This window comes from Fringilla coelebs (genome assembly GCF_963513975.1).
Source record: "Fringilla coelebs genome assembly, chromosome: 1".
In the NCBI taxonomy this organism is placed as follows: domain Eukaryota; kingdom Metazoa; phylum Chordata; class Aves; order Passeriformes; family Fringillidae; genus Fringilla; species Fringilla coelebs.
The window spans coordinates 106,914,495-106,930,698 of NC_140028.1; the positions used below are offsets into that span (position 1 = coordinate 106,914,495).

Sequence of the window (16,204 nt, forward strand, 5' to 3'; positions counted from 1 at the left end):
ATATATATAAATATATGAGTTGTACTTACGTTTAGGGCACTTGTGTATGGACACGTGTGTCCAAATACACACAGTATACATTTATATATCTTTCTAGGTGCCACATGTGTGTACTTAGAGACACACAAATGCACACAGAGGAGCATATTTACACTCTGTGAGTAGACATGTACTTTGCAGAATCTGCACACAAACAGCTGGAGTCCTTCACTGGCTGTGAGCATTGGGGAGGGGGGCGGGTGGTCAGTGACCACCAGCGCTAGTGTCCATGGAAAGAGAATGAATGTCACCGCTGCGGGCACAGGACTGGCTTGATGCATCTTCCTCTGTGAAGAACTAAATTTGCAGGGCAGTGACACCCTGCAACGCAGGGTTTGTTGCATGGTCCAATTTCATTCCAGTTGTCACATGTTTTGACACATCCTGGACCACAGGTATCATAAACTGCACCGTGTTTACACTGGGTTGCTGAAAAGAGTTAAAAGGAACAAAATATGCATATTACACACAGCCCCACAAGGAAATTCACTTATCTGTTTGCTTAGTTTCTACTGCAAATATCAAAAAGCACATTTTAGCATGACGATTACCTAGAGGGAAAAATTACTTGTAAAATGATTCCACTATATTACATAATAAATACAAAAGCAGCAAAATTCCTTATCAAAAGCTGCCAAATCTACAGCAGTATTGAACTCTTTGAGAATTTTAACACAGCTAATGGTATATAAGGCTTTGGCAAGGTTTCTATCTGTATGAAGATGTACACTTTATATGAAAGGATTAAAACTGTTTATTCATTACAATGCCTTTTATCAAAGATTTCTGAAACATTTACAAGGACGGACAGTTTTATTATCAGTTCCATTCCTATAAAAAGAAGAAGAGAAAGGAGAGTCATTCACCCCGTTAGAATTTCTGACCCTAAGATTATATTTTCTGTATTTCATATTGCAGCAAACTAAATCAATGTTTTTATCCAGAAGCACCATTCCTAAAACAAACAAATAAACAAAAAACAAAAATTAAAAATCAATTGTATCCACGCTGTTTTACCAAGGGATCACTGACAGTGAGGGCTCTTGTACTTAATGATTCCAGTATCCATTCATTAATTTATGTAGCTGACAGTACAATGCATTTTCAACATAAAAGATCACTGAAGGCTCAGCTAAAAGCACTATAACCCCTCCGGATCAATATTGAAACTCTCAACATTTTATATCCTGTCTTTTTAGTATGGAGAATAATACACAGTTTGATGGCAAATAAAAGTCTGTTATTCTTTTTAACAGCTGTGCTGATGGCAAAAACAAAGACTGATAAAATAGTTCATAGATGGACTCTCAAGCATCCAGAATCATCTCATGCTATTTTCAGAAAGGTGGTAGTATAAGGAAGATTTCTTCAACTTTGAGAGAGACTGAAGGTCAATATTTTTTAAATTACAATTTTCTTATGGACAGAAAACACTGTTTTGTTGTGAGAATTGGCCTACAGTGTCATTAGAGTACTGCTATTATTCATAAAGAGAAAACAGAACTAAATTGATTAAATATATATGAGTGTATCAAAGAGGATGGAAGATTTACTGCGAACATATAATAAATTTAAGAGGTTCCTTTTCACCACTAAGGGATCTTCAAAACAGCATCAGCTTCTTTCAAGTTTTCCTTGTGCATTTTATGGAATTTATGCATACACAATTCTCAAGATGCAGATAATAATAAACAAACCCAAAAGTGGAAAAATAATGATAGTACAGAGGCAAATTATCCTGATGTTACAGAGAATCTAATGCTGAATATTAGATGGATATTAGAGGAGAAAAAACCCCAACCTTCTATCCTTAAGCATAAGAAATCACCAAGAGCAATCTACCCAGAAACTCTCTTTAATTGAACATTGTTTTAGAATAGGCTGGAAACAAATATCTGTCTGTCAGCTATGTTCAAGATAGGCTTATTCAGTTTGCAAGCATAGGTCTTTGGAGAATATTTTTTTCAACTTTACATTTCTGTCTTGCTCTGCCTGATAACTTCCATGCATACTTAAGAAGGAACAAACAAAAGGAAAAACTAAAAAAGAAAATTAAACAGGAAATTTAGAAGGTGGGAAAAAAGCATGCAAGCAATATTAAGCATAGAATAAAATGTTAGATTCCCAGGAAACTCTACGCTTACATAGTGTGTTAAGAATAGAGTTTGGATCTTTGTAAGAGGGGAAACGAAAAAGTGCAGATCTCCCCAGTGCTTTGCAAACAATGTATTAAGAGATTAGAAAAGTAGACCAAGACATTCAAGGATAGTAAGTGATTGTCCATACACAATGTGAATTATCTTACAGGAGCTGTTTATTAGAAGCTTTTATCCTTCCTCTCTGAAAATGAGCTTCCCTTTGTAGGATCTCTAATTGACCAACCAAAAACAAACATTAGACTTCAGCTCATGTAGTTTCCATACAGAAAGCAATACAAGCTTCAGTTTTAAGGCTGCACAGGTTTCATCTCACAAAGCTTTAGTGCAGTAATAGCTGGCCCATTCCTTCCACCTGAGCTCTCTTTGGTTCCTCAGCTGGTAGGTTTAAGAAAGGATGGCTAAGAGCTCCTTTCCACTTTATCATCTCTGCCCCAGGGCAAATGAGAACATATAACAGCCTGCCCTCAGCGGCCGTGCCATCTGTAAGTGCTCCCACTTCTCCTTTACCACACGTGCATGTGGGATGTCAGAACACCTCCTTATCCTTCAGACGATGCCATGTAGAAGATATGATGACTATTTTCTGCTGTAGGCAGCCCATAATGGCATTATTAACATGCTGTCAAGGGAAAAATCAGAAAAGTACAATGGCTGCTGTTTAAGTTCTCTGGATGGCTTTTATTGTTGAGTAATTCAGTTGTTAACATGTGGTGTGATTGATCCAACATTCCACTTCATCAACAGCTTAAAATATAAAAATAAAGACATTCTGCAGAAGGCTTCCCAGGAACTGCTGAAGTGATTCGCTACCATGTAAACATGGAAAACAGAAGTGGTGTCTTTGCACCCTTCTTCTAAGACAAATTCCTCTCTTAAAGAATTGAGCTCTGTTACTAATAACTTCCTTAGCAAAAAAAAAAAAAAAATCAAAAACCCAAACCCAACATACAAAAGTTACTAATAATACTGTATTTTGAAACATTACCAGTTCCAACAGGATTTTTCCACTCTTCTTCTAGAACATGTGTTTGGCATGACAGATGTGAGCTTCCTCAGACCGCTTTCTGAGCTGGCAGGATAATAGCCAGCTCCAGTCCAGAAGCCATATAGTCACATAAATACAGCACTGTGCCTGAGCTAATAAACCCAGCCTAATAAGGCTACAGTTTGCAGACTAGTCCTGGTTTTGTCCAGCCATTTTGGCAGTTTCACAGAGGAGGCCTCTGTGCCTGTCTTTGTAGACATGGCCGTAATTATTCAGGAGGAAATCTTATTCCCCAACAAAAAAGCCAAAATATGTAGCATAACTGCTGAAGGATTCCCTTGGCTGATGATATCTGATAAATCTGATTTCACAGAAAATTCTGAACTAATATTTGAGCATCGATGAATGTTCTGGTTTTTTCTGCCAGTGTTAAACAGTTTGGAGGTCTTCTGTAAGACTTCCAAATGGCATTTCATTCATAGCGTTTGCAATTCACATCTCCTTCTAACAGAGCTAAAGGTGATGGATCTGAGCACTGACCTTCCCATGATACACTCCTGCTCATATTTTCAGCTTTCAGTTTTCAGTAAGTATCTACTGAAAAGCCAGAATAGCCCTCCTGATACATTTTACACAGGCAGTAAAGCAGTTAAAGGAAAGCAACATACAGCAGGGAAAAAGAGTGACACATGCCATAAAATTCTTCAGCAGAAAAGGGACCTAAAGGAGAAGAGTCAAAATCAGATACACGCTCATATTCCTCCACTTCAACTGATCACAGAGGAAAAGAGAAAATTGTTCAGGTTTTATGAAACTGTTGTAGCATGTCAGCACATCAGTGCATTTTGCACTCTATAATAGCTCTTATCTCATTGTTTTCTTGCATGTGTAGTCATGCCCGTGGCAGGGAGTTATTGCCTTGTACCATCCTTGAGTCTTCTTTCTCTTGGTATCCTGAGAAATGCGGCCTTAAATTACTATATCCTAAGGCCTTTTAGCACTTCATTTTACTTAATTGTACTTTATAAACGTCTTGTCTAGCCTTTCTTGGGTAAAAAAAATATTTTTTTTCTTTCTCCTTTCCTTTTCAAATGTCTTCCTTCCATGTCTCTCCTTTATTTTTCTTCTGCCATGTACCACCTTTTTTTATTTCTTCTTTCCCTCATACTGGCTGTCCTGGTTTTTTAATTTCTCTGTCAAGAACCATATTTCTTCCTATGCCCATCCTAACAGCTCTAACTCCCCACTACTTTCCACAGCAACCCATATCTTTTCCCTAACCCTCTAAGTTCCCATGTTCACCAACCTTCTCCTACCCTGAACCATTTTCCTTACTCATTATCTTCCACTTTTCACTCCTCCAATTAAATGATAGCTGACATTCCCTTTAATGAGCCAACCTCATCGGACAGCAAACCTTGAGACGCAGTGTTCTGCAGAATAATGTAGAGGAGGATAAGCTATTGCACTGGGGGAGAGAGAAGAGCATGTAGGGAACAGGACATGCAATTTAGCCTCCTGAGCATCCTATTTGGCTGGCCCTCCAGACAACACAAGTTTTCTGAAGATTATAAAGATGAGCTAAGCTTACAGCAGTTAGAGTAGAGCAATTGGCAACCACACAAGATCTGGTTTTAAAACACACAAAAGTATAATTAAAACCTGACTTACTAATAAGTATACTCCATTTTCATCAGAACACAACTCTTGCAAGTATCCTGCCAGTTATGAAATGTCAAGCAGGAAATGAAAGTCATAGAATTCTAAAGTTTTATTACAGAAATTTTGTTTCCCACCTATAAACTTTAATCGATAATTGAGAAACAATAATTGCAACTACTTATTTTGGAGAGAAAAAAAGTCTGTTAAAGATTAAAATCTTGACGCTGGCCACTGGTACCATATGGAAAGCAGTGGATGCACTTTAATTTAATGCTTACTGTATTATTTACTTAGAAGATGGTGCTACTTATCTAACATTGAATACTTAAATAAGTGTTTTGAGGGTACTTAGCCTTATACAGCTTATTTACATTTTCTGCTTAACAAGATTTCCCCTTTCTCTCTAGAAGAGATTAAAAAATTCATGTTGATTTAAAAATGTCTTTTATTAGCTTTAATGGAGGCTGTGTGTTTAAATTCCTTCATAATGTTCTCTCAAGGACTGGTTTTGCCTCAGAAAATATTCTTCTCTTTGGTAAGATGCCAGAAAAAAAATTGTGAAATGAAGCCTCAATTAGTTAAGTCGTGATATGTCAACACTTGTATAAACTCCTTAAGGCAGGGGCTGCTAGCAAGGAGTTTTTATTCTCTTTACAGCATCTGCCATAGTGAGGTCTGAGTCTGAAGTGCTTTGGAAAAAAAATCATGATGCTTGCTTCAGGTTCTGCATGGATCAGCTACCAGATAGCTAGATTAAAATTATATATTAAAATTATATATATTACTAGTGCTGTCCAAAACCACATCCTTGAATAGGGTTTTCACTTAGTGACACCCTGTTTGGATGGTCCTGTTGCTTTGTAAGGGAAAAAATGAACCTTTTGGGAACAGTCAATCAAACATAATTTGTTCTGTCACTCACCCATCCCTGCTAAGATGCCTTCAACAGAAAAGGAAATTGAAGTTCAGGGATTAGACCCTGAACCACACGCAATCACCAAAATGGACCACAGAGTAATAGCTCTTAGACCAGCACTGAGTATCCTCTCATTGTTTGTTGGTTTTTTTCAACTACTGTTAATTGCTTTACATAAATCTGAATACATTTCCAGGCAAACCAATGCCATTACAGAGTGCCCTAAATTAATGAGACCATCATCAGGGGAAATACTTATCTGCAATATTGCATTTTAGTTCAAGTGCCCATAGCCACAGGCCACTGCTTCTCATGGAGGCAATTACTTACAATTACTTGCAATTAATGCAGTCCAAATCAGACAGTGAGTATGGACCAAATGCAATTATTAATGCAGGTTTACATTTGACTATTTGCACTAAATACATTTGCTCCTCTTTCCTTGTCGAACCGACTGCAATTATTCGTGCATGTTGTCCCCAGAAATATAACTATGTTTTGACAGGATGTCAAAGGAGTTTAAATGTTTTTTGTAATCAACAGTTTACAATATCCTGAAAGAAAATCTTGCAAGAACTTCTAAGCTGCTACAATTCCTGTACCATTTTTGATCCTGCTCCACCAGTAAAAGGATAGTATGATCACAGTCTATTAGCCTATGCAACAGCTTATAAAGAAGCTGTCCCAAAATGCTTACCTGCACAGTTCTGCTCCGGCACCCACTGGACTTTCAGCCCTTCCCTCTGGCAGGCTCGGGCGTATGCCAGGAATGACTCACAGTAGCAGTTTTTATGGATTGGACACTCACACATGTCTGTCACACAGGACCTGCAGAACAAAACCCCAAAACAAATAAGAAAGGAATGCTTTGGCAGATATCTGTCCTAGAGTTGGAGTTGTTTACTTTCCAGGCACATGCCATTCTATGCCACAGCGACTTGTGCTAAATGGCAAGAAAGTTAAAAGGCATCCCTGAGATTCCTTTCCAAGGGCTCATCTCTTTTTTGGTGTGCTACTTTAATGCAGAGAAGCCTCCAGAGCACCAGGGAACCACACAGAAGCAGGGAGTTGAAAGACTCAAGAAATGTTAGGTAGAGACGATTGAGACCATAATGGGGGAAGGCAAACTCCATTTTTGCAATGATTTTGTGTCAACATAAGACAAAAACTTTTTATTCCTAGAAAGTAATAATTTAATAATTTTACCAACAATCATCACAGAAGTGTTAAGTGTATGAATTCTGTAGTCAATGAGCACATGTCCCTCCATGCAAGAGATGATGCCTTCTCTTCAGGTTACCTCCAGACTCTTCCTGCTTTGAAGGTGTGAAAATAGCTATATGCCTGTTTTCTCAGCACCATCACTACGAAGTGCCAGACTTCAAGACACTCCAAAGGAACGGGGCTGATGCAGCATAACTGAGCAGTTTCATGCTAGGAAATTCCTCAAGCACGGTTCATACCGCCCAGTCTCTTATGTGGAAGTACCACAACAGGGAGCAAAGCTGCTAACATGACCCTAAGAAAAAATGCTACTGTGGATGTCACCACTATATTTCAAGTTAGCTTGTTCAGAACATGTGCCTATTTGGCACAGACCTAAAATATAACTGGCAAGAGCCAAGAGATTTGCAGTTGGTGGTTTCTCCACATGCAAAATGTTTAGATGGTTCTGCATGTGAACTTAGAAATGCTGAGTATCTATCGCCCTCAGCAGAATCATTGAAAGGCAGGGACAAGGTATATGGAAGGCATACTCTGAAAATCACACCCTCAGTCATCTGCTTTCCACTGAAGGTGCTCTGTGCATGAACCTTGGGTGTCCATGGTCAAGGCCCCCCTGTTCCATGCATGTTCGGGGGCTTTCCTGATTCTGAGACGACAAAGGCACAAATCATCTTGCAAAGATGAAGGGCTGAAATGAAAAATGGGCTCTTTATGTTAGTTGCTCTTTCTGTGGACCATAATATGAATTGTCTGTAGGAAAAGGGTAGATATAGACTGAGCTTCCCAGAAACTTTTCCACCGTGGAAGAGGTAATAGTTTGGAAATGGTGTAAAAACCTCAGACAAAGTAATCAGGAGCCTTAATGCCTATATGTTGCTCTAGAGTAATTGAGAACCCTTTATTCAAAATTAGGAGAAAGGATTAGTGATCCCTTGAACACAGACAAGCCAGTTTCTGTAAGTCCAACAGTGCCCCTGAAAGAGGAGTATTTCCCCATGCCAAAGTCACCAGCTGCTTCAGTGACCAGACAGTTCTGCTTGACATTTTCATAAGTTTTAATAAATTTACTCTCAGTGGACCCTCAGTATGAAATTGCCTAAAAAAATCACTGTGACAAATTAGTAACACAAGTGCTAATGATAAACGTTACCTGTCCTTGGTTTACTGATATGTGCTGTGAATAAACAGAATTGCTTTGGATTAAATATATAACATGCTCATACTTACAGACCAGTTGTTTTCACTTGCAATAACTTTACTTTCTAAGGACAATGTCATTTTATTTCATTTTAGTCCTGTGGTAGGTCCCTTTACATCTTTTCCAGTAACAGATGTTGCTGTATGCATATCACAGCTGATAGGCAAGGAATAGATTAGCACAACATCCTTGGGGTGGTTTGATGTTGTCAGCTGATAAAAGACCTTGTATGAGCACAAAGGGTCACCTTTTTACATGACACACTAAATAACTTTACACTGTTTCCTTTGGCCACAACATCTCTTTGTGATCTCTTCCTATTATCTCAGCAGTGGGCACTGCTCTATATATCCCATGCAATTTAAGAGGTGTCTGTCTCATTTTTACAGTGAAGCAGATGCTTGCTTGCTACTGAAACAAATCATTATCACAAAGAAAGTCTGTATATAATCTCCATGAATAGTTGATTGTCAAGGTAGCATTTTATCATGTTTTTGTTTCTGTGCCAGCCCCCTTTATGAAACACATTTCACTGCTCTCCACTCAGATTTAGTTGTTATTGATGTCCATGGTGTTTAGGGATGCTTGCCAGTATCAGTTTGGCTATATGTTCAGCAACTTCTTCGACAAAGAACTTATAAAACCCTAAATCTGAGGTACTTCCTCTGCTTTTTAGAGCATAACTTTTGGTTTTGGGTTTTTTTACTATTACTCAGAGAGAGATGTCACATCTTGCACTGAGTCAATGAACCTACAGCTACCTCAGATGCTTATATCAGAAAAAGATGCAAGATTAGGAAAACCCCAGGCTCACCATCAATCACCCAAGCTTTTTAATAGCTAACATGTTCATGGTAAGGCTAGCACAGACTCTGGAAAAGCCTAGGCATAGTTTGAGGGATTAGGGAAGGGAGGACAGCGTTCCTAGTCTGCAGGAGGGCAGCCATGCTCTTTGAGAATGCAGAGCTTAGCTCCTACATGTATGTGAGCAACACCAACCATTAACCCTTGGCATTGAAACAGCCATGGACATCCAGGCATGCTCCAGAGTGAAACATCTGAGCTTTGGCTGGGATCAGCACTATTTGCTGCAGTGTTCAGCATGGGTGTCCACTGAGGAAGCAGCATACCATGTGCAACACAAAGAATCTGCTGATTAATTACATACCAAATTGCTGGTGTAATTTTTATTTTCATTGTTTAATCCTGGTGACAGCTGCTCGGGTCAAGCCCTAGGTTTAGCCATTGTCAGATTGCAGCAGTTTTATTAATGAATTGCAATTCCTAATCATTTGTACAGTTAATTATTTAATGTTAAATCAAAAATGTGTGTAAAGAAAACTATATCCTCAGCTGCCAAACCTAGTGAATAAAAATAAAACCTCTTTTTATTTTCTAATGTAAGGGCAATTCTGAGCAAGGACACAGAAGTAAAAGATGTCCATTCTCTGGAGGCTGGCTCTGAGGGTGACCTGCTGATGGCCCATGGCCAAGCTTCAACTTTGGGTCTGTATTTTTAGCAGAAGTTGTTTACTTCTTGCACTTAATTACATTTCTCACATTTATTATTGTTACAGTTGTGTTAAAGGGCTATTATGGGATGATTTACCAAGTAGATTGAAAAACTGATTATTGTGTGCTATCCTAATCCTTTCCCCTTGAAAAAAACTTTGGCATGCTCATAGATTTTATTTTTTATCCTCTCCAGTGATATATTTCAAAAAATATTCTCTGCTTCCCCAGATTCTGCCTTCTCATCATTCTTCCCTTGAGTCGGAAAAAGAGATTTGGTGACGCTAACTGCATGTACTCACATTCTATCTGTACTCTAATCTGACTGGACTGTTCAAACAACAAAAAATACATTTTAATAAAACTTTGGAATTATGCCAATAATGAAGCTCTATTGACAATTTACTGTACTGCACAGTAATGGAGACTTTCAGTCTTGTGGGGTATTGTGACTCTTTACCAAGAACAAAGCATTTGTGTAAATGAAGTAAAAACTTAGAAACTTAAACATCAAAACATTACAGTCAGACAGAAATAATCCCACAAGAAGGCTGCAGCACAATTTACAAATAAAATGAAGCTATTTCACTAGCATGGAAATACAAACAAGATAATTCAGGCAACCTTAGCTCTGCCCTCAGTGAAATCATACAGAGATGTAATGATGTTGTGGTCCAAAAGAAAATTACATTTATTTAAAGGACATATTTACATTTAGAAAAAGAAAAACACTTGGATGTGACCGTACACTTTATCTGGCCCCCCTGCTCCAAATAAGCACCAGAGAACAGCCAGCCTCTGAGTCCTGGTACCAAGTGCCTCACTGTGATCCCCTTTGATGCTGTCTGTGCTGCCTGCAGGGTATGTGTCAGAGATGGTGTTAATTGGGTGTGTATAATCACAAACTGTTGCAAGGGGAAATCCATGAAAGTGAAGGCATCCGGCAGCTGTGGGACACACCCTTGAAGGAGACAAACACACACTCTGCTGCCACATCTTCAAAGCAAACTGGATGACTACACTCCTTCAGCAACAGCCCTTTTTCATATTAAACTATGGAAAGTCTCCAAGTCCCACAAAGGGCAAAGAACAGACTCCTGTGCTACATGCAGTATTTAAAAAAAGAAAAAGAAAAGATCACAGAAATGAAGCCTACAGCCTTAGTCTGTGCCACACGGGATTGAAATTGCAGATGTTCACTTGTGGAACATCAGCAGTTCATTTTCCTCTGCAATACACATGAATCCAAACCCAGAATCAAACATTTTAAGAGAGGCTTAATTTTTCTCCCACATATCACAACGGGAGTATGATGCAGTGCATTTTTCAAACATTTTGGTACCTTTGAGTTGTTCCACACAGATAAAAAACAGTAACATCTTCTTCTTTCCATCAGTAGATCTCAAGAGATTTTACAAAAGCAGTTAGAGATAGCGCATCTCTATATACATTTTGTGTATATGAAGAAGCACCAGGCGGTGATGAGGTTTGTCCCCTCTACACTTGGAATAAGCTATACACTTGCAAATTTCAAAGCCTGAAGAGTCATCTGCGTGGAGGAACATTAATTTCCAGTCCCACTATCCTGAGAGATATTACTTCTTGGGATAAATTTTTATTGGGTAAGCCAATAAAAGTTTTAGCTTGGCCTAATTTTTTTTTGAAAAATTAAGGCCTCTTTAAAGTTAGTCAAAAGTTAGTAAATTAAAGTCAGTAGTTAAGCTGAGAGAAAGTTTGTTTGGGCTGTTTTTCAGACAAAATTCAACGAGTTGCCATTATTTATGGCCCAGATAGAAAGAACATTTCACAAAGTAAGAAGATGAGAAGATGAACCATTTTCCAATGTATAATAAAAAGTCTCAGGCTGTTGCTATCTCAAACTCTCTCTTGTCTGCATGTGCATGTTTAACCTTACTGAAGCATTGAAATATAGTATGTAGAGCTGGAGACTTATTATGGCTTTGAAGCTTGAGATCAAAGGCCAGAGATCAGTCTTTCTTTCTCCAGAGTTTACTAATATTAATGCACAACCAGCAAGTAACTCAAAGAAAGTAATTTTGGGGGCTTCTGAAAACACAGAAATTCTTAGGTATATTGAGTATTCACTCAAAGCACTTGCCTGGGGAATTCACTGCTTCATGCAGCAAAGTTAGTCATTTTCAAGGACCATTTCTTCCAAGACCGGTCTGTACCCCTTCTGTGCTTTTCCCACACATCTTAACATTGGTAACATTGCCATAAATTTGGGATCAGATAAAGGCATCCAAAACAAAGTTAAAATATCAGTGCCTCGATCCTTTTTTCTGGTAAGTGTGAAAATAAGGGTCCACAAAAACTGGCAAGCAGCTTATGTGCACTTTGTACTGGAGAATGCCCCGTGCTGAAGAACTCCAGACTCAACAGGCTCCAAAACATCACTATGAGTGTGGGAACAGAAAGGGAACTCGCAGCTCATCTTCAGTGCACTGTGCATAGCAAATGTACTGCAGACACGTCCTCTCCATGGGGAAATCTCATTCCTATAAAGAAAGCATTGGCCATAATGCTTGAGAATATGACTGTTGTTTTTTGGCAGAATGCAGAGGAGAAGTTTGCAGAAGTAGGCATTTGAATCAGGCATTCAAAGTTCATTCTGATTCCTGATTTTTGTGCAACTTGGACTTAACCATGGACTTAACCATAGAATTGCCACACTAAGCTAAGCAGAGAGAATTATAAAATACGCAATTCTCTCAAAGGGAAAAAGCTGCATGTGATCTAAGATTTTTGGGGCATAGCAGTCTTGTTACACACATATTGAAGAGTCCTAATTTAATTCTGAGTATCATCGTTCCTGGTCCAGATATAGACTTGGCACTCAGATAATTAAACAGAATCACACAAGTTACCCATATTCATCCCTTCCTTGCCAAGGAACCCTCCCAAAGCAGTTATTTAGAGTCAACATAGGAAAAGGATGCTTTCAATGAAAGCGGTAATTTCCAACATAGCAAAGACAGACAGCAATTCAATTTTGATTTCTTTGCATATACATGTTCATAAAAAACATCAGAACCCATAAAGAACTCACAAAGGATAAGCAAAAATGGTATCTTCCCAACGCTGAATAAATGAATGTCCATGTGGACCTCTGAAAGAAACCATATTGCGCTGTACAATATTACCACAAGCCTACACTATGTGCTGCTAAAAATATTATCCAAAAGCCTTTGGATAAAGCCAAGAAGAGTGTTCTGCATGTATTTTTAACCTTTATATATGTATTTTTAATCTTTATATAAAGAGTGTTCTGTGCCAGAATTGTGTTTCATTGCTTTAACCAACATTACCCACAAGAATATGGCAAAATTAACAATGAAACATTGTGGAACATTTTCTAAAACCTCATGAAATAGAAGTCGTCAACACAGCACTACTCTGACACCTATTTATAATCTCTCTCAATATGTAGTACCAGTGGTACATGCACTTAAAAGGGAGGAAAGAAGAAGAACCAAATAAAGAATGAAATGGCACAGTAGCCTTACCTACTTCCTTCCTTCCTTCCTTCCTACTCCTAGTAGGACAATGATAATTGTCCTACTAATGTGTCAAGTAGGCTTTTTACACCTTGTGCTTGGATCCTTAAAGGCATCTGTGACTTTAATTGTACTTTCTGGTCCTGAGAATGGAAAGGTTGGCTAAAATCCCTCCACAGGGAAATAGCTGAACAATGACTAAGAAGGACAATGTAGTCTCATGCTGGACTCCAAGAAGCATCTGGTATGACTCAGAATATTTCCTAGAGCTGAAAGTTACAGTAGAGCTGAGCAGCTGACTTGCCACCTTTAGAAAGAGTGGATTTTTGCTCAAAAAACTCTCAACAGAATATGGAAATGCCACCAACAGCTGTGGAAGAGCTGACTCCTTGCACTCCCACACATTTTCAGAAAGTGGAAAAGTTTTCATGTACTCTTCTTCTGTTTCTGTTTCTCTGCACCATGCAGAGTTTCACCTTCATTGTGCAGCCCTGGCATTTGAAATAAATAGTCCTGGCATTTGAAAAAAATATCTGTATGCAGGAGAACTCAAGTGGTTTGAGTTCATACGTAGCATATATCTTGAAGTGAAACAATTAAAAAACACTCCTCTGCACATTACATGCGACTCTGTAACTAGAATTAGAGGAATAAAGATGAAACGCAGCATAAGATTCTTAACCCATTTCAAACAACTGCTCAAGACAACATTGAAAATAGCCATCTAAAATATTCTCATTTTACTTGCGTACTGGAGTGGTATAAATAAAGTTTTTTCCACCCTCTTTGAAGAGATTACTGCAAGAAGGATTTGGCTGCCTGTACATTGTATGATCTGTGAACTGTATATCTAACTGGAAAATGCCAGGACCTTATAACACCGAACTAGAGCAGAGTATCCAAACCCCCTATAAAGAAAAAATATTGTAATAAAATATTTGGATCAACAATAATATGAGAGAATCAAATTTAGGAATATGATCTGGAATCTCACACTGAAGGTGCAAAAGCTAGAACCTGCTTTCTGAAGATATGTTACCTTCAGTTAACTAATATCCATAGTGATCCACTTGCAAATATCCATCACATAACTGGCAAAGGCAACAGTATCTGTATATGTAAAGCTATATGATAAGGCTTATCATGCATTTATGCAAAGTTTTGGGAAAACATACTATAGATGCTCTATGGGTTTAATGTTCAGGAAGAAAGTCAACTCCTAAAGGATTTCTACCAAAAATCCCATCTTTCATAAGCCTGGGAGCCTTAGGTGTGCAGCCTATATGTTCATCACTGACTTCCTATGGCCAAATTGACCTACTTTGTGTTTCTGGTACCCCATCATTTATCACAGAATGTCTTGGGTTGGACGGGACTCTAAAGATCACCTAGTTCCACCTGCCATGATCAGGGATGTCTTTAACTAGACCAGATTGGTCAAAAGTCCATACAACCTGGCCTTGAACACTGCCAGGGTTAGGGCATCCACAGCTTCTCTGGACAATATCCAGAGTTCCAGTGCCTTATCACTCTCACAGTACAGATTTTTATCCTACTATCTAAGCTAAACCTACTTTCATTTAGTTTGAATCCATTCCCCCTTGTCCTATCATTCCAAGTCCTTGTAAAACATCCCTCTCCATCCTTCTTACAGGTTCCCTTTAGGTAGTGGAAGACCACAACTAGGTCACCCTGAAGCCTTCTTTTTTCCAGACTTGAACAATCCAAATTCTGTCAGCCTTTCCTCATACAACAGGTGCTCCATTCATCTAATAATCTTGCTGACCCTACTCTGAAATTGCTCCAAAAAGTTGATGTTCTTCATATGTTCAGGACCCAAAACTGGATGCATTCCATCTCACAAGAGAGGAGTGGAGGGGCAGAATCACCTCCCTCCCAAGCCACAGCCTGGAAAAATTCCTAAATTTAATAATGTTTAGGATTTCTTAAGCCAGTAAGACTCCTTATTACAGATCCTGTTCTGACATAATACAGCAGTATTCAAATTATTTGACTGACCACATTATATGCATATATCAAGTCTTTCTTAAGAGAGGAAAAGAAACTGAGAATGTTTTAGTGGGCCTTTTCAATATCATATTAGGATTCTACATTTCCATTCACTGCGAGCAATACTTAGCTTAGCACTTACACTGCTAAAGTGAATTTGCCTTATAACAGAGACACTCCATCATAATGGAATTTTCAGTGTCCTCTGGCACAGCTACCAAGGAAAATCCATCATCATTTTGATCTTTTACATTAGGTAACTGACATAAAATTTTATCTTTTTTCCATGTCTAGACTTTATTTTTAAAGAATACTTCCCCCAGCTCTCTAGTCAAGTGGAGACTGAACTGCCATATCTTATCTAGAAAAGGCAAAACCCTAGTAATTTTAATTCAATTTCAAAAAGACAGACACATTTTAATATCTAACTTGATACATTAAAGTACTTTCAATCAACAGTTAAACTTTGTTATTCTGTTTCATACAGTGTAAATGAACATTGCATGGACTAAATGGCTCTAATATGACTGCATCAACTTTCACTTTGGTAGACAGAGAGCCCATTAGTGTATTCTGCGTGACAGCCCTCATCTGAAAAAAGCCAGAGGTTTTGCATGAGCTTATAAACATCCTAGATAAAACCTCAAAAATTATTGGGAGGTTTTGAAGTCATGGCCCTACAGAAACATAAACCATGTAGATATACCAAAAGCATATTGTCATAGTCATTAGATAAACATATAAAATGATACAGGTTTCAAATCTTCAAAATAAAAATTCAAACCAGATCATCTCCTTCTGTCCACTGACAAAATGTACTGTGGCCCTGCTATACTATCTGTCATAAAAATATGTCATATCCAATAACAAGCACAATGAGAACACGAAGCAGGAAATATTTCTGAAGTATAAACATAAACTGAAGTTATCTTCAGCTTTTGATGATGATTCACTGTATATATTTCCAAGGAGGTCTTG

At 38.3% G+C, this 16,204-nt stretch overlaps 1 protein-coding gene across 1 annotated transcript in view; it reads right to left on the reverse strand.

Annotated features, from left to right (window-relative positions):
- Positions 1 to 286: 286 nt before the first annotated feature.
- BMPER (BMP binding endothelial regulator) overlaps positions 287 to 16,204 on the reverse strand; it is a gene marked incomplete at both ends in the record, with an annotated part of 144,882 nt that continues 128,964 nt past the window's right edge. The window contains 2 exons of the mRNA XM_084216553.1: positions 287 to 468; positions 6,459 to 6,589. Of these exons, the coding sequence (XP_084072679.1) occupies positions 287 to 468; positions 6,459 to 6,589 (313 nt within the window). The remainder of the gene's footprint in view (positions 469 to 6,458; positions 6,590 to 16,204) is intronic.